The sequence below is a fragment of the Coffea eugenioides genome, chromosome 5 (genome assembly GCF_003713205.1).
Source record: "Coffea eugenioides isolate CCC68of chromosome 5, Ceug_1.0, whole genome shotgun sequence".
NCBI lineage: Eukaryota > Viridiplantae > Streptophyta > Magnoliopsida > Gentianales > Rubiaceae > Coffea > Coffea eugenioides.
Genome location: NC_040039.1, coordinates 6,296,565 through 6,314,536, shown reverse-complemented (window position 1 = coordinate 6,314,536; position 17,972 = coordinate 6,296,565). Strand labels below are relative to the sequence as shown.

The window sequence follows — 17,972 nt, the reverse complement described above, 5'->3', positions numbered from 1 at the left end:
CTGGGCAATTCTATAGAGTGTTGAGCATGCATTTCAAGAGAATTTGAATTATTACCCAGTGTTCCCACGTTGGTGCTTAGTACTAGTCAAAGGACTAGTGGGCTCATAAACCATTTGAGGCATACAGCCTTAAATGTGCTAAACTATTACCCACAACTTTTTGCACCTAAGAAGCAGCTGAAAGTTTGAATGGCCACATGCATCCGATTTGGCTCCTTCAACCGTCAACTTCTGTCCTCGTCAGCAAACTTCTATTACACCCATGGTGAATAAGATTGTTTGAGGATCCAAACATTATTTTGGTTATGTCTATTAATTTGAGGGAAAGCCCAATATTATTGCAAATAGTACCTATCCAAACAAGGCCAATATTTCAAATTTTTGATATCCAAACACTACCGGGTTTTATGAGAAAAAGTTGAAGGACTAATAAGGTTTTTGTAAATGAGTTGAGGACTATTCCAGTAATTTACTTAAATCTATTATTCGTTCTTCTCTCTGTCGTTTCCAACCGCCAGTGATTTGGCAACTGAAACTCTCAAATTCGATTCCCAGAAGCAAAATTGAAGCCCAAGTTCACAGCTTCAGGAGCTCTTGATTCTCAATCCCCCATTGCAAAACCCAAATGGGTCGTTCTCGCGCTGTTCCTCACTCCGCCGATGAAGATCTCAGCCAAAGGTAACTTTTCTTTTTCAAATTTTGAGCCCAAGAAGAAATAAAGGGGTGAACTTTATGTAAACCCTATCCTAAAATTCTGTGTTTCTACAACTCTGTATTACTTTTTTTTTTTTGGTCAAAATTGGGGAAAAAGATTGCAGCATCTTTGAGGATTAAAGATGGAATGAAGTTTTTCGGTAAAATTCCTCTTTCCTTTCTTTGTCGTACTGAGAAAACTTTGAAATGCAGAAAAAGTGTCAAAAATACGGAACCAAATTAGTATTTTTGGAAGAATTAGCCTATAGTAGTTATTCTTTTCACCATTGTTTAAGCATTCCCAGTTATTTACTTAGGTTTAGTAAAAAGTGAGGGTTCTTTTTTAAGCATTGCTTACCTGTTATTCTTTTAAAACTTTTTGTGGGCATTTTTTGACATCCCTTTTTTTTTTTTCCTTTTCTTTTTGGCCCTGCTGCTATACTCTTCAGTAGGTCAAAGAGGAAAAGGACTGCTTCGAATGTGGAAAATTCGGAAATTGCTACTGCAGGTATTGATCATTTATTGACATGTATCGGTTCTGCTTCTCCTTGTGTAGTTATTGATTTTGAAAGCATAAACGAGATGAGCCCCAATTTATATTTGTTTTTTCATGTTTATATTAGTTTTGATATTGTCTTAAAAGGTTGGGATAGTACTGAAAGTCTTAAACCACAGGATGTACTTGACTTTGTTTCTATTATACACATTGATTTGGCTTGTGTGCTTACATAGGCATACTCAGTTTTTAACTGATGACAATCCTTTGTTTCGTTTATAATTCCCCTCCATTTCTCTGTAAGAATCACTTTTATAACTTGAAAACATGGTAATGGTCATATTGGAGCAAATGCACTTTTTTTCCTTATCAGATTTGTATAACTAATTTTCTTCTTGTGTTCCCTGTTTGAGAAGAAAATAAAAAAAGAATGCCATGCGCAAAACTTATGCAGAATAAAAATGTATTTTTTTTAAAAAACAAATAGAATGGACTACTATACTCATGTTCTAAGTGTATATTGCCTTCCATCTCAAAAAGGGAAAAAGCTCCTGCTGAAAGGGATTAACATTGTATTAGGAAGTTAAAAGCAAATGTTTGTTCATTCTTACAATTTATCAACTATCTTGCTATTTGAAAACATCCTCGACTGTAGAACAGGTTCTCCAGAGAATAACATGTTAGTTGGACCTACCAGCTATTGTAATAACTGTTTGATGTGGCAAGGATTACCAAAATGGTCTTGTTATGCTATATATTTTTACTCTTGCACAATGTTTTATGAAGACTTGCTGATCTTTTTATCTCTTAAAACACTTGGGAAATGTGGAAGGGAAGGCATATCTGTTTGTGTAATTGATGTTCTTTCACACAGTCGATCTGCTTGGCCTCCTGTGTTGCTTTAGCCTACATGAGGAGAATTTATTAAGGTTCACAATGGGCTTATGATATGGATATCGCCAAAGGACTGAAAATAAAATTGTAGCCCGATAATGTTGCCATGGTAAATTCAGTTGAAGGCATGTTTATATCTTTTTATCTATCAAAATTTTGATGCATGCTCCCAAAATGTTCTCTCTAATTTGAGCATGACTGTTTTCTTACTTTGAAGGTCAAGGGAAGGCTGAAGGGAAGGCATTATACCACTGTAATTATTGCAGTAAAGATATATCAGGAAAAATACGCATTAAATGTGCAATATGTTCTAATTTTGACCTGTGTGTGGAGTGCTTTTCGGTTGGGGCTGAGGTCCATCCACACAAGAGCAATCATCCCTACAGAGTCATGGTCAGTACTAACTTAATATGTATATGTTTGTGTACTATAATAAATTTATATGAACCAATACACCGGTTTTATATGTGCTTGTAGACAGATGACACAGACAATTTTGCATCGCCGTCTCTGCAATTGTTGTGTAAAAGCCACAACACTGTTCACCAGTACCTTGAATTTTTGTCTTCTTTATACAAATAGTTTTTTGAACCTAGTAATCTGAATTTGACGTCCCTAGAACTACAGACAAGTATATTTGGAAGTGCAATAATTTCTTTGTGGATAAAGGAAAGAGATTTAGTAACTGATTAAAGGATTAGAATTAACCATTGAGAAAGGACAAGTACAAGAAGCAGGTTTCTTTCCCTCCGGATTACGGGTCAAGATAATAGGCACAATGGTTGTTAAATTCATTTAGAAAAGAGGAATAACCTTCATCAGACCTATGTCCAAGGCTGAACGGGATTGCAAAAGTTGTGAATGTATCTCTTTTAAAATCATCCAGATGACTGGGGAACCCAAGCACAGTCTTTTAGGCCTTTTCAGCTTCCTTGTCTATCTTTCCTAATCCAATTCATTTTTAATCCTAATTTTGGTACATTTTGGTGAGATTGAAAAGTTTGAAAGGCAGAGTCTTATATGTACAGGAACTATAACCAATTTGTCTGAAATCTTTCGTATCGTGTTTGGTTTTGTGTAGAGGTTCTAGATAATGTATGGTTCCAATACTGCTGGTGATTAACATGACAGTTAGCGTGTGAATCCAGCTCAAGTTTGTATAACAGATATCCCATATTACTTAAAACTACAGTTGTTTCCCTACTTTATTTGCAGACCAGCTGTTTTGTGACCTCCGCTCATCTAGATTAATGTAAGTTCAAAATCTTTTGAGCTGTCAGTAGTCATTCTTTTCACTTTGAGCTCTCTACCTGCAGGATAATCTTTCCTTTCCCCTAATATGTCCTGAATGGAATGCAGATGAGGAGATACTTCTTCTGGAGGTACTTCTGTACCTTAGTAATCTGCAATTTCTCATATTGATATTTTGAAGATGACAGTATGTAATTCTGATTTATTGATTTGTCCTTTTTCTTTCAAGGGAACTGAAATGTATGGACTGGGAAATTGGACTGAAGTTGCAGAACATGTTGGAACAAAAAGCAAGTTGCAGTGCATTGATCATTATAATGTTATATACATGAATTCTCCATACTTTCCTCTTCCGGTATGGTATTGTGATTTTGTTTTATCTCTACTCATTAGAGGCTCATATGATGTGTAATGTTCATTCAGCAAAGTTTTCATTAGACATATTAAGCATCAATTAATGCATTCTGAAATATTCTAGGACATGTCTCATGTTATGGGAAAGAATAGAGAGGAACTCCTTGCTATGGCCAGAGAGCATGGCGAAATAAAAAAGGGTTAGTTTCTCGTGCTCTACCTCTCATTTAAAACCCCCCTGCGGGCCCCAAATAAAAAAGGAACTCCATCTTTTTTAATTGTTTGCCTTGTGATTCTTAGTTAATCTTGCTTCAACTTACAAGAGGTGGGATACTTTGGGCTCATTTTCTCCTTTTATTCCTCGAGGACTTGAAGCTTATATAACTCCCAGCCTCCTCTCAATATTCCTTCTACGGCAGTAGGATCTTTGGAAGCAAACTTTTGAAGCCATAGCTTTGGTTTCGCATTTCCACCTCTGCCCCAAGCTTTGATATGCTTTCTTTTCATTGAAGGAAAAACTTTTCGCCCCCTACGTTTGCTGGGTGGACCAATGTGGTCCAAAAAGTTCTAGAGAAAACCCATTTAGTCCCTCAACTTTCAGTCTTCACCCAATTTGAGACAATTAATGATAAATCAGCCAATTTGGATGGAAAATGATCACATGATGAGCACGGGCTGTTACTGCAAATACCTGGGGGTGAGAAAAATATCTCATAAAGCAAAGTCAACGTTTGCTTCCCATGTGCCCTAAGTGCAGTTCCAGGCAACCCTACTCCCATTTACATTAAGAAAATAAATTCTAACTGAAATTAATTTCTTAGATATTGAGTACACTTCAACATATTAAAAAGTCAGAACGCACTTGATCTCCTGGGAATTGAGTCCTTAACCACTTAAAAATAACATTGAAATGAATTTCCTGGAAATTGATTCAGTTCAACATTTAAAAGCAAAAAATCTAAATGTACTTGATATGCAGGATTTCTAGTTTAGTTCAACATTTTATAAAGAAATTCTAAGTGAACTAGAGTACAATTTTTTGTAAATGTTTAAGTGAACTCAAATAGAGTTTTTTTTTTTTTTTTTTTTTTTTTTTTTTAATTTTAAAATGTTGATCTGAAATCAAACTCTTAAGAATCAGTACAATTAGAATTTTGTTTTTTTCAAATGCTGGGCGGAACTTGATTTCCAAGAAATCGAGTTTACTTAATGTTCAATTGGACCTTTTTCCTCAAAATTGAGTTGGATTTTATTTTTTTTCCAGATTTTTAAGTGGACTTGATATTCTAAAATCACATGTATTTTGATTTTTCTTTTAAAATGTGTATGTTAACTTGATATTTCGGAAACTCATTGAACTTAGAATTTATTTATTTTTTAATTCTAAGTAAACTCAATTGCCTAGAACTCAACTAAAGGCTATTGGGAAAAGGGCAACTTTATTTTTCTTCTGATTAATTCCCCCCACCTCCGGGGAATTTGAAGTCACCGGCCATGCACATCATATGATCATTTTCTGTCCAAATTGATTAATTTTTAATTGTCCTAAATTGGTCAAAAATTGAAACTTCAGGGACTAAACGTGTTTGCTCTGAAACTGATAGGACCAAACCCATGCATCCCCAAAACACTGGGTTCTAAAAGTGCATTTTACCCTTGGCATTGAATGTGTCTTTTAAGTCTTTAGAGAAATAAAACTCAACTTGAGAAAATTCTCTTTATGATCATTTCTGTTAAGAAATTCATTATCAAGTTTCAGCCTAATTTATCCTATAATGTATATACTCAGACACCAATTAATTCTGAAATTTAAGTGATGTTCAATCTTTTGATGTATATTTTGTATGCTTGAGTTCAATAGTTGATTTTATAAAAGCTAGTCCTAGATTTGAGTTTGTTAATTAATTATGAAATAAAATCTCGAGAAATTTTGTGTTGAGAAACAGCAACACCTTGGAAATGTTTCATTTTTAATGCCTTGCTCAAATCCTTTCACTTTTTCTTTTTTGAGGTTGGTATACTGATGTAGATGGTTAACCTTTTCTTTAAATTTGCCTGTTGCTAAAAGTAGATGTCAATCTGGTATACGTGCAGCTAGTCACATTGTTGCTTAGCCTCATTTTGATTAGTGTGTTTTCCTTACACCTGCCTCCCCAAAGTTGAAGTCCATGGTTCACCTGGATGTTGTGGACTTGCTGAACTTGGTTGATGGTGTTAATTGCCAAAGAAAACAGGCACCTGGCTAACTATGATATCTCTTGCACACATTGATTGCTGTAAAGATATTGCTAATTTTTGATGTCTCAGGATCCTCTGCTCCTGGAGAAATTAAAGAGGAGTTCCCATTCTCAGCAAAAATCAAGTATCTTTCTGCTTCTTGCTCCTATACCTTTTCAAAGTAGCACTTTTGATCTCCTTTATCTTATCTTTTGATCTTTTTGTCAGGGTGGAAGATCAGAAAAAAGATGGTCAAGCAGGACATTCATCATCTAGTTTAACCTCAGGTTTTATTATACAATATGCTGAAATGTAACTGGTAGCTAGTTTTACTATATATATTGTCCCCTCAACACCCAGAAAGATGTAAAAATGCACTGGTGGGATATATGGGACTGCCCCTTGATGTCTTGGTATATCAAAGGTGGGTGCGGGCTCATGTTTAAGCATGGTAATGGATGTTTAGGAGGAGCTAAGAGGGTTTCCAGTGTCTCAGAGAAAAAGTATGGCTGTGATTGCAGCAAGGCGGAAAGTGTGAAAAGTGTTCATGGCCATCATTTTAAAAGAACTAGCAATTTGAGCTCCTTTTTTCTCAACTCCTTTGGTGCTTGATTAGTCTAGTAGCCTTTCCTCCTCCTTTGTGTCTATGAGCACTAATTCCACTCATATATGTAGCTATATGTTTGTCTTTTTGGCCTGTCTCCTCCATTAGGTAGTTGATTTTCTGTTAGATGATGCCATAAGTTAATCTAATTTTCGGTAGTAGTGGCACAACTTTGGTGGTTGACAGATGGTACGTTTATGAGAATCTAATATTGGAGTACTGTTTCGGTGAAAGCACTGTTTTGTGGATTCATTTTATATTACAGTTAATTTCCCATGCGAAGACGGGAGATTGATATTGGTAGCAGTGTTAAGTTTTTCACCCTTGTGTACCTTTTCTGCATTTTTTTTTTGAATCATATTAGATCTTGGGGAAAATGGTGTAGATGGTTAGGAATCCCATCTGGATGAAACTATATCAGTTTTTAGATAGCCTTCAAGCAACTCTATTGTGGTTATTACGATTTAATTCTGTTATCTAATTGGAATGAAATCTATGAAAAGTGTTTTCTTTGGGTGATACATGCCCCCCCCCCCTCTTCTCTCTTTTCCCGGGTATTCTGCTTTTGACACAATAAACCTTATGGACTTTCGTACTACATTTCCAGATTCTCTTGTAGACAGGAGTATTGGAGAGAAAAAGCCTAGAACATCAGGAGATGAGGGACCTTCTGTGACAGAAGTTAGTGGCTACAATTCAAAGAGGCAAGAGTTTGAAGTTGAGTACGACAATGATGCTGAGCAGTTATTGGCTGACATGGAATTCAAGGATACTGATACAGATGCTGAACGAGAACTAAAATTGAGAGTGTTGCGCATCTATTCCAAAAGGTACTTTGGGTTACTTCATCATCTCTCTCTCTCTCTCTGTATCTCTTTCTCTTCACACACACACTTCCCCCACCAAACTTTGTCATACCTGGTTCCACTTTATTATGGTAGAGGATTTGGTGCTTTATTAAAAATCTTCTGCTTTTGTTGACCTTCAGGATTCTGGAGCATGAATGTTGCAACTTAATAATATAGGTAGACAAGTTAAGAATCTTGTGTTAACTACATCCTAAACAAAGAGTGCTGCACTCAATAATTACTTTCTTGCTTAAATGAGAGAATTTTCTATAGTTTGGTCCACAGACAGTGAATTAAACTGTAAATTGAACTTTTGGACTCTAGCTTCGACCTGCTATAACATGAGAAGAACAGATGCTGAAGCAATGGTCATAGTAACTGTATTTGAGAGCAGAATTTGTCTAGTGTGTACTTGGGTTTGATTTTATTTGTTTATTGATGGAGCTGTTTTAATGTTTTAAACAAGAATGGGATAGCTCTGTGGATTTCTTCTACGAATTTCATTGGTCTTTGTGATATGAGGAGGTAGCTTGCCAGTTGGGTCTCCAACTTTAGGGGACGTGTGGTGTAAAATTTCTTCAGCTAACATTGGTTTGAGAAAACCTGCAAAGCAAACTTCTTTTATATGAACTTAAGCTTAAGAAAATTAGTTTGACATACTTAAATTTGGGGTAGAATTGGGTTTAACATTACACTGTAGGAGCAGATACCAGATGCTTTTAATTTAGATGCAAATTGTGCCAAACCAGGTGAGCAAGTATTTTTGCATGCAGTCAATATACTAATATACATTAGTGTCAATTGTCATATCTAGATCACTCTCTATTATTATTCATCTTACATATTTGTCAAACTTTTTGTGAGTTCTGTAGGCTTGATGAAAGGAAGCGCAGGAAGGATTTCATATTGGAAAGAAATTTACTTTATGCAGATACTGTTGAAAAAGAACTCTCACACGAAGAGAAGGATATATGCCACCGTTACAGGGTGTTCATGAGATTTCATTCAAAGGAAGACCATGAGGAATTGCTTAGGAGCCTTGTTGAGGAGCACCGTGTTTTAAAAAGAATACAAGATCTTCAGGTTTGACAGAATATTGCATGTCTCAGTGTTAAGCTTTGTTCTTGCTCTGCAGGAATAAAAAAGTTTTGTTCTTGCTCTTGTTGTCATTACTTTTATTATCTGGTTATTAACTTGTAGACGTGCTTCATCAAAAAAAAAAAAAAAGCTTTTGGATGTGCTACTAGGTGCTGAAAATGCTGTACCGTTGGTAGCTCAAAACCATTTTGGAATACATAGAATTTCATGATAGGTTTTAAGATACCATTTTCTTTGATAATCCTAGAACTTGCATGTTCTTCTTAACCTAGGAATTGTGGTCGCTGGATGAAAAACCATACTGAACTAGGTATTCAAAGATGCTTTTGTTGATTGGATAAGTTATGCTTATTCTAATTGGTTGATCTCTTGGGCAAAAAATTGATACAGTACATGGTTTAAATCTAGTTATTAGTAGCCAGTATTTCTCACCAATCCAACGAGGGGCTTCTCTTGCTTTTGTGCAACAAGTAAGCCTAGCTTCTTTGGTGTCTGTGGCACATGAATCAGCAGCTATCCTGATCTTTCATTCTCGATTGCTTAGCATTGAAGTTCTGAACAGTTAATTACCTTCTGGATTAAACATCAACAATCACTTCTCAGATTGTGCACCCCTACAAACTAGGACATTGACTTTTCCCTACCATCCATGAGTCCAAAAGCAGGAAATAAGTGGGAAACAAAGTTGTGATTTGCCATATACATGGGTTGATTTTAGAATGTCAATTCCTTGAGCTCATAACAAACAACAGGAGCTTCGGATTTGGAAGACTCTGCTTAGAACCTCTAGCTCATTTTGCTTAAAAAAGTGTGAGAGGTAGGACATAAACAGAAAATAGAGGGTTGTGTTGCTTCAATGTCGTATACCCTCTACAAAGGTAAAAAGTAGAAATTGACCATATAATTATATTCACTAATTATGGAAAGGGAATCTTGCTTTTTTCTAAATGTGAACCTTTCCTGCAAGACTTTGTCTAGAACCACCAAACTCAGTCATGTGAGTTGATGAGAAATAATACAAAAGAAAGGGTTGTGGTGCATAAAAGCCTATGCCCCTTTATTTTGACATGGCCTTCAAAGTGGGACTAACATTTACTTTACTGCTTGTGTAAGGGGCTCATTGATCTTTAGCTTTGTGCCGGTGGAACTGAGTGGAGAAGAGAATCTTATGAAAATGAAAAATTACTGGAGGATTGTTGCATCGCATTATAATAGTGTCATTTTGAAATACCATGCAACGAAAAATTGATAGCATATTCGTAGCTTTAGGAATGCTGTAAACCTTTAAGTGAGGTCCTTGCACCATATGAAGTTTCATGGTATAGCACTCCTGTGCAACTTGGGTTTGTAGTATAGGATACTTCGCTGAAGTTTTTGCTGGCTGAAAAGCGTGTGCAGATCTATTGGGATATGTTATTTATTACTCAAGTACTGGGTTCACATCCTAAAATGTTGCAAGTTTTAAGAACCAAAGTTTCATAGGCGTCTGATCTTGTTTCGCTGTTTCCTTTGGTAGCTCTCTCTCTCTCTCTCTCTCTCTGTTTTTTGGGGGGAAGCGGTGGGGTGGTATTGAGCATTGCAAACTTTGCTGATATACTATGGTTATGACTTGAATCTGTTGATCTTAAAATCTACCCCTGATCCTCCCCAAAAAAGAAAAAGAAGAAGTATGCAGAACAACAAGTTAACTTACAGCTTTTAAAACCATTAACCCTGCTTTTGTGTTTCAATTGGTAGAACTAACTAGTCTCTGAATAAAGAGGTTTGTGCAAACAAACCTTTTCCAGGATGTGCTTTAGTGTTATTTTTAATGAAAAAAGTATTGAAACTTGAGAATGGCTAGTTAATGATTTGCTATTTCGTAAAATGATAATATATATAATTAAAATACTTGACCTGATGTCTGACGCCTAGAAGTGCTCTTCATTGCTAGGTATTTTACAAAGGTTGTGTGGTCCTTGTTTTCAAAATTGATGCCAAGAAAAATTTTGTTTTCCTATATGAATATCTGTTACTAGCTGGGGATCAGGTTTTTTGTTGGCATATGATTTGGTTTTCTTATGTCTTTGTAATTGCTCATGATAACTTGTTTGCGGAGAGGAAAAAAAATTCCTTTGAATGAAAGGAAAATTTCATTGAGATAAACTTCTTATACTTGATAAGCTGTGCTAATGCAGGAAGCAAGGGCTGCTGGCTGCCGTACATCTGCAGAAGCGGAAAGATATATCGAACAAAAAAGGGGGGAAGCAGAAGAAAATGCTCTTAGAATTAGTGAAAGTTCCCAGGCTGGTCCTTGTGGAAAATTTCTTCAAAGGGCAAATCACCTCAAAGGGGATTTTGATAGTAGCCCAAGAGGTGTTATCAGAGGCCCTACAGTTTTAGATTCTGCAGGAATAGAATCTCCAACAGCTAAAAGGCGACTAGATGTTATAAATGCCTTAGATAATTGGGATGTCACTGGATTTTTGGGGGCTGATTTACTGTCTGAATCTGTAAGAATGCTGCATACAATTTTTCTTTACTACTTGAAACTTCTATCACTTTTGCTGAATCTGAATGAGTCTGCAACTTGTATATTTAGATAATTGTGTCGGTTCATAATTGTCTGGTCATGATAAATAGAAATAATCAGTGTCATTAGTAATGACATAACATGCACAGGGTATTAATTGCTCAAGAAGAATCTAATATGTTTCCAATTTATTAGGAAGAAGCTATAGTCAGACACTTCTTCATACAAAGGGAAGAGAGAAACTAGAGGCCTTGTTGGGAAGGGGAATGAGCGAGCGTTGCTTTAGTCATATTGTTAGTTGGATGTCATCAGCTGGATTCACATATAATGACTTATCTATGCAGGAGAAACAGCTATGTGGTGAGATCAGGATCCTTCCAGCGCATTACCTTAACATGCTGCAGACCATGTCAATGGGGATTTTGAGCGGCAACATAACAAAGAAGTCTGATGCTCATGGGTTGTTCAATGTTGATCCAAGCAAGGTAGATAAAGTTTATGATATGCTAGCGAGGAAAGGGATTGCCCAAACATGATTGTATGTTGTGTAGTCTTGAGCGGGATACCAAACGAAAAGTGTTGCCTTGTGGTCCTGTATTGACAAAGTACATTATGTCAGATTTTGTAATCGAGTTACCTTTAACCATTGCTAAACAATTGTTAACAGTTTTTAGTGGCCAGTGATTAGGAATACATGTGTAATTGAAGGACCTATTGTAATAGTTTTAAGGGTTGTAATCCCTAATTATACACACAAACAAGCAGGGATCAACATCTGTAAATTATTGTCATCTGTTCCTTCTCAGTGGAGATATGATATTTTAGAGCAATTTCTAATCCAGTTGGCTATTTTAGTATTACTGTTGATTAAATTGAAATATGAAAGATGTTTTTATGCATCCAAAGAGTGAGTGTTTTGAAAAGACGAATTAGTTATGAAAGACACAGTCAATTTTCATGAAAGGTATATTTGCTGTGTTATGCTGGTTCAAGTTTTAGTTTATGACAGAAACAATTGACTGTCTTATATTCTGGCAAGGAAGCAAACTGATCATCAAATAGACCTCACCTCAGTGACTTCTATCATGCACAACATTTTACATTTCTTTTATCACAATTGCCAACCTGCAAACAAAGATGTGGAAAGCCACGTTGATAAAGATTGAAATAACATGTCAAATTGGCTTCACAAACCTGATTACCATGACAATGGTTTCCACATTTCATTTATAGGTTGCACTGATTTTATAATAGTTGCCCTCCATTTTTTTTATGGGTCTAAATGCCTACAAAGAGCCATGAAAGCCTCAACCTTGACCAATGACTATTTAAAAACTAGTTTGGATTGCTGAGTTTTTCAAATATTATTAAAATTTTTTAAAAGTACTCTAAAAGATACTCTAAAAAGTAGTCTAAATTTTTTCTTATGTTTAAAAAACATCTCAAAATATATTCTAAAAACTCTTCTACTCTTAATATCCCAAAATATTTTTTAAAAATATTCCAAAATATACTATAAAAATTTTGCTACAGTAAAATTTTTCAAAAACACCCCCCAAAAACAACTAATCCAAACGGACATATTTCAACAAATCGTTGTCAAAACGGTGACAGCAAATGGATTTTCTAACAAAAAAACAAATGGGTAGCTTGTATGTATCAAACAATAGGCAAATGTCACGTGCAGAACGTTATCAACCTCGACTAAAGGGCAAGATGGCATAGGAAAAATCATGCAATAAGATGATTTTTTTCCCCTAGCAGAATAAGATCATAGTTCACACCCTGACTAACAATGTCTAAATGGTAGGAAAGCATACAGCTATCGGCTGTTGGATAACACTATCTGGTTATAATGCCTTTGTAGTTAGCATGATGTCTTGATTCCACCAAAACAACTGTAGTAACTTTTGAATATGTATGAGTTGCTTTGATACAATCATAAGACCTGTTGATTGTATGAATTGTCAAGAATGCTTTTGAATAATTCATAGACACAAGGGTCCATCCAAGTCATCATCTTCTTTTCTTTTTTTTTTTGGATAATTCATGGACATAAGGGTTCATCCAACTTATCATCTAGTCATTATCTATTTTTGTGCCAAGAATTCTGATAATTGTGATATTTTCATTGAATGGAATCTAAAATTCCATAGCAATCGTCTTCATTTTGATAAAGATCTTTTCCTTCATCTGAATCTAATTCGATCTGAGATAAAGCCTCTTGCAATTGTTTTTTGAATTGTACTTTTGAAATAGTTGCCACAATTCAACTCTGAATTTTGCTTCTTTTTTTTTTTTTTTTTTGCATGAGAAATTCTTGAATATTACCAGATGGGGTGACTTTTTGCATTGGATGTGCAATTGTGATCACTTTATAGTTATACCACCACTTCACTTGGCATTGTTGTGCCAAGGCAGGAAGGCCAAGAGAGACTTCTTTGACATACTTCCAACAAAAAATTTAAGTAATTTTATTTTTGAAAAAATTCTAAAATAATTGATAATCTAGATTCTTAATAGTAGAATCTCTCAGATTTTCTAACCATAGAATTTCTAAAGGGAAATGGCAAGAAGGCCTGATCTTAGGTCTCTTCCTACACTCAATCCCACTATAGTTAAATAAAAAAAAAATCTTGCTCCAAAGAATTTTATGCTATGAAAACACCAACCTTCAAAAATTGCTGTTAATGGAGGTGCTAACACTTTTCCTGCACCATATTCTCAAAGTTTCATTGTTTATACACACACACACACACATACACACACACACTTTTTTGAATTACATGTGGTTTTGCACCTAATTTTTGTGAATAATTTGTATTAAAAAAAAGTGTGTGAAACTTTTCGCTGCCATCGTCTGGTTTCCGCATAAAATTTCGCTGCTATACGGCGCAATCTAGTCTCTTTCAATCTCACAATTTCTTGTTGTGGGAATTTCTAAAAAATACCTGTGATAGCAATTTTCTATGTGATATTCAAATTTCCTTTATTTATTTTTTTCTTCCCAAATGTATTTTTTCTGTGCCAAAATCCCTCCTTATTTCATGAGCTAATGTTAGAATTTGCTTGTTAAAGTATTGATCAGTACTTTGAATTCCATATAAAGTGATTAATTATAGAATTATTCCAAACGTAATGATTAGGGTGAAAAAGTTATGTTGCTATCTGAACCATTGTTAATGCATGTATACTTTAATTTTCCCAATTGCAATCCAGTCTTCAAATATTGCAATCAATTTACCATCTCAAAAATGCTCTTGTCAAAATGGAGCAAAAGATTTTGCATGATAACTCATCATTTGTAGATAAATCCATGCAGCTCGAAACTCCCACTTTTGCCTCCAAGATAACTAGGGGAGAAAAGGGAAAAAGGGTTCCATTCAATGATACCAACCGCTAGAAAAAAAAAAAAGGGTTCGACATAGATTACATTTTCAATCAACAAGTTAGGTTCGGATCTTACAGTTAAATCGATGCTCAAAAAGACTAGCTGTTGCACCCTATTTGTGTTTACTATATAAGTTTGAAAAACAAGTTTAGGGAGCAATAGAATTAAATGATCTAGAGTTTGCTAGTGATTTATCACATTTTGTTTCCAATTTTGTTGAAAGATGGAGTTGGATGGTAAATGGAAATTACTCAAAATTGAATTTGGATGGTTTGTGCCAATAATCAATAAAATTAAATGTATAGCGAGTTCATGGTGATTACCCATACACAAGTTTAATTGTAAATGTCATCAATATATGTGTATATATTTATATATATACACACACACATATGTACATACATATATGTATGTATGTATATGTGTGCGTGTGTGTCTATATATATATATATATATATATATTATATAGACCACAACTTGGATGGTAAATGGAAATTACTCAAAATTGAATTTGGATGGTTTGTGCCAATAATCAATTAAATTAAATGTATAGTGAGTTTAAGCTTCGTTGAAGTCATAGTGATTACCCATACACAAGTTTAATTGTAAATGTCATCGATATGTCTATATATATCTTCCAAACAAGCCTTGCAACATTAACCCCTCAACAGATGCAATTACTCGATCATTCCAAAAATAAGCTTGCACCCTGTTTGGATGAAACAAAGTTTCTTACATTCAATAATGTTATTTACTTGCCTAATTTGACATGCATCCAAACAAGTCTTAATAGTAACAACCTCTGAAAGAGTGCAACTTTCCAATCATACTAAAATTAAGCCTATATATTACTACATTGCTGCAGAATAAAACCCAAAAAATTGGTTAGATTTGATGATTTGTGATTCATAGTGTAATCTTTTATATTTTATAATGTTAAATCTTATAATTTTTCAGATCAAATATATCTGTGACATGTTCAATGTATTTTCTATCATTAGTGCAGATTAATTTGTCAAGCAAATCGTGCTGGACGGTTTTCAGCTAGATTATTAATAATATTGACTTATGTTTTATCAAAAAAAAAACCCAAAAAATTGGTAGATGATCCAATACTTGTGAAACAGCAAACTGGAAATAGCACTATTATAGTATCAAATCCCTTCGGACATTGGTAGGAAATAAAATATTCAAACCTATCAGAACATATTCATCCTCTCATCTATCGTTTCTTTGCTTCCCCCAAAAACCAATACTTCCACCATCAACTAACTAAACTGCATTTAACAAAATGGACCACTTTCATTTACATACTTGCCAACAAAGACTCGATTCCAGAATTGCAAATTGCAGAGGAGAAAACATATGATTGTCAAATGAAATAGAGACGCTATTGGTCCGACACCTGTGGAAAAAATTCACCAAATTGATAGCTACTTTAATCAAATTTGGAAAGAAATACGTTGAGTCAAATCCCAACTATTCTAGATGAAACATCACAAGGACGGAATTGATAATAGTGTCTCGAATCATATGAACATTGTACATATTTTTATGATATACATTGTATTTGCACACCAGAATAGTGTTAAATTGCCACATTTCGATTCAGTTGATATTTCATACACAAAAGAATTTGTATATAGTTCATAAAATTACTAATGGAGTTTTGCTTCATGCGAATTCTCAAATCTGTATTTGGCTGAAGGTTGACATCAATTTTTACAATTTTCAATGAATTTTGTTTATTTTTTTTTACCGTATTCAAGGCTATTTATGTAAGCCAAATATAAAATTTGATAGTGTATATGTTTGCAACTTTGCATGATAGTCCGTCTATAACTCCCTCTGTATATTTTAGTAAGAAATCCCATTGATTAGGGTGCAAAGGTTTCAGAGTTTTGCAAGAAGATTTATTAGAAACAAACCTAATGACAGTCAAATATCACTAAACAACTACACTAATTGCTCTTCTTTGGCATCCCAATTTCTATTTGCATGACGACAGATAATTGTCATTAAAAGTGTAGGCTATATCCCAAGAAACATTTTGAATTTTGTTTCCCTTTCACAATGTGTTGTTTTTTCAGTAGTTCAAAGATAAAAGTTAATGTTAACTTGAAGGGATGATGCAAAATTGCTTGACTTATTCATAAGTTTTTAAGTTAATCAAGTCAAACTTACACAAAATTTTGGGCTAGGCTAACTTCTTAAGCAGCTTGTGGGATTTTCGGCCGATCATTTAATCATTCTAATTTCCATAAATCATTTTTCTATCCATTTTTTCCTTAATATATTCTACATGTATAATTTAAATAAGTGTATTTTTTCTTGCTTGCAAACAAGTCTAATTTTCTTAAATGATGTATTAAAAAAATCATGTAATGCCATTTGCAATTATGCATCACATATCGATCCTGCGTCTATGTCTTTCCAATAGTTAACATTCTTAGTTTATCATTCAAAGTATTAATGGTAAACTTTTAACACATTATCACAGTCAATTGATAGCTATTTCACAATACCGTTAACAAAAAAATGTAGGTTATATCCCAGGAAACATTTGGTATTTTTCCCTTTCACAACGTGTTGTTATTGTAGTAGTTCAAAGATAAAAGTTAGTGTTGACTTTAAGCGCTAATGCAAAATTTTATTCACGTATTCATAAGCTTTTATGTTAATCAAGTCAAATTTAGATGAAATTTTGGAGTTTATTTCTGAAGTAACCTTCTTTGGATTAAAATATTCCCAACGTGACGCTCTTTTGTAAATTATTACCTTTTTAATCTTTTGATACCATGTAAGCTCCCATTTCTAATGCAGGGATATCTTCTCATTGCTGTAATCCTATTCAGTGTTTTTCTACCTCTTGGTTATCCATTTCCATATTCATACTCAAAATTCAAGCACAAAAAACCAAATCCAAGGAAGGAAAAAAAAAAAAACCAAGGCAATAAACATAAGGCTGCACGTTTGATTAATGATAAAATATTATGATCAATAAGTATTTTATATTTTAAACTCTTCAATTATCCAAGGTTCTTTATTTTGTTCATGAACTCATAAACTTAGCTTATAGATATATTGTCATGAACTCATAAAAAATATAAAAGAAATACTATTATCATTTTATAATATTTTAGCATAATCAAATCTTGAGTCTTTTCCTATGTTTATTCCATTGGTTTTTTTTTTTTTTTTACTTTTCATCCTCGGATTTTGCACTTGGTGTTTTTATTTTGAGTGCCAGTGTGGAAAGGATTAACCTTTTTATACACTGACAGTATAGTAATTTTTTTAATTAATAGTCTTTGATGTATACCACATGTACATGATTTAAATTTTAAATTCAAATTCATGTTACGTGGTATGATCTAAACTTGTGTAAAAAGAACTTTACACTGACAATGTGTATAAAAAAGTTATCCATATAAAAATAGAGAGGTAGAAAAGATGAGCAGCATTACAACAACAGCTAGTTTCCAAAACCTCTTCCAAGATTTCTTTAAATTTCAACTTAAACCCCTGTACTTTCAAATATAACAGTTATCTCGCTTTTAAGGACTCAAAATGACTCCAATAACTTTCCCAAACTTTGCAAAAACTCTGGCAAC

General features: G+C 34.1%; 1 protein-coding gene across 1 annotated transcript; it reads left to right on the top strand.

Moving 5' to 3' along the window:
• The first annotated feature begins 471 nt into the window (after positions 1-471).
• Positions 472-11,804, top strand: LOC113769905 (transcriptional adapter ADA2-like). The gene is made up of 12 exons (XM_027314224.1): positions 472-678; positions 1,143-1,201; positions 2,301-2,476; positions 3,400-3,465; positions 3,564-3,689; positions 3,813-3,888; positions 5,996-6,050; positions 6,134-6,192; positions 7,117-7,339; positions 8,230-8,440; positions 10,633-10,947; positions 11,312-11,804. Exons 1-12 carry the CDS (start codon positions 626-628, stop codon positions 11,501-11,503), a joined length of 1,611 nt encoding a protein of 536 aa, XP_027170025.1. The 5' UTR covers positions 472-625; the 3' UTR covers positions 11,504-11,804.
• The last annotated feature ends 6,168 nt before the right edge of the window (positions 11,805-17,972 follow it).

What these genes read in the sequence shown, in the direction of transcription:
- LOC113769905 (XM_027314224.1), top strand. Translation starts at nt 626, where the DNA reads ATGGGTCGTTCTCGCGCTGTTCCTCACTCCGCCGATGAAGATCTCAGC. An exon ending in CTCCATACTTTCCTCTTCCG is followed by an intron (nt 3,690 to 3,812) that starts GTATGGTATTGT and finishes GAAATATTCTAG; the next exon opens with GACATGTCTCATGTTATGGG. An exon ending in CCATTCTCAGCAAAAATCAA is followed by an intron (nt 6,051 to 6,133) that starts GTATCTTTCTGC and finishes TCTTTTTGTCAG; the next exon opens with GGTGGAAGATCAGAAAAAAG.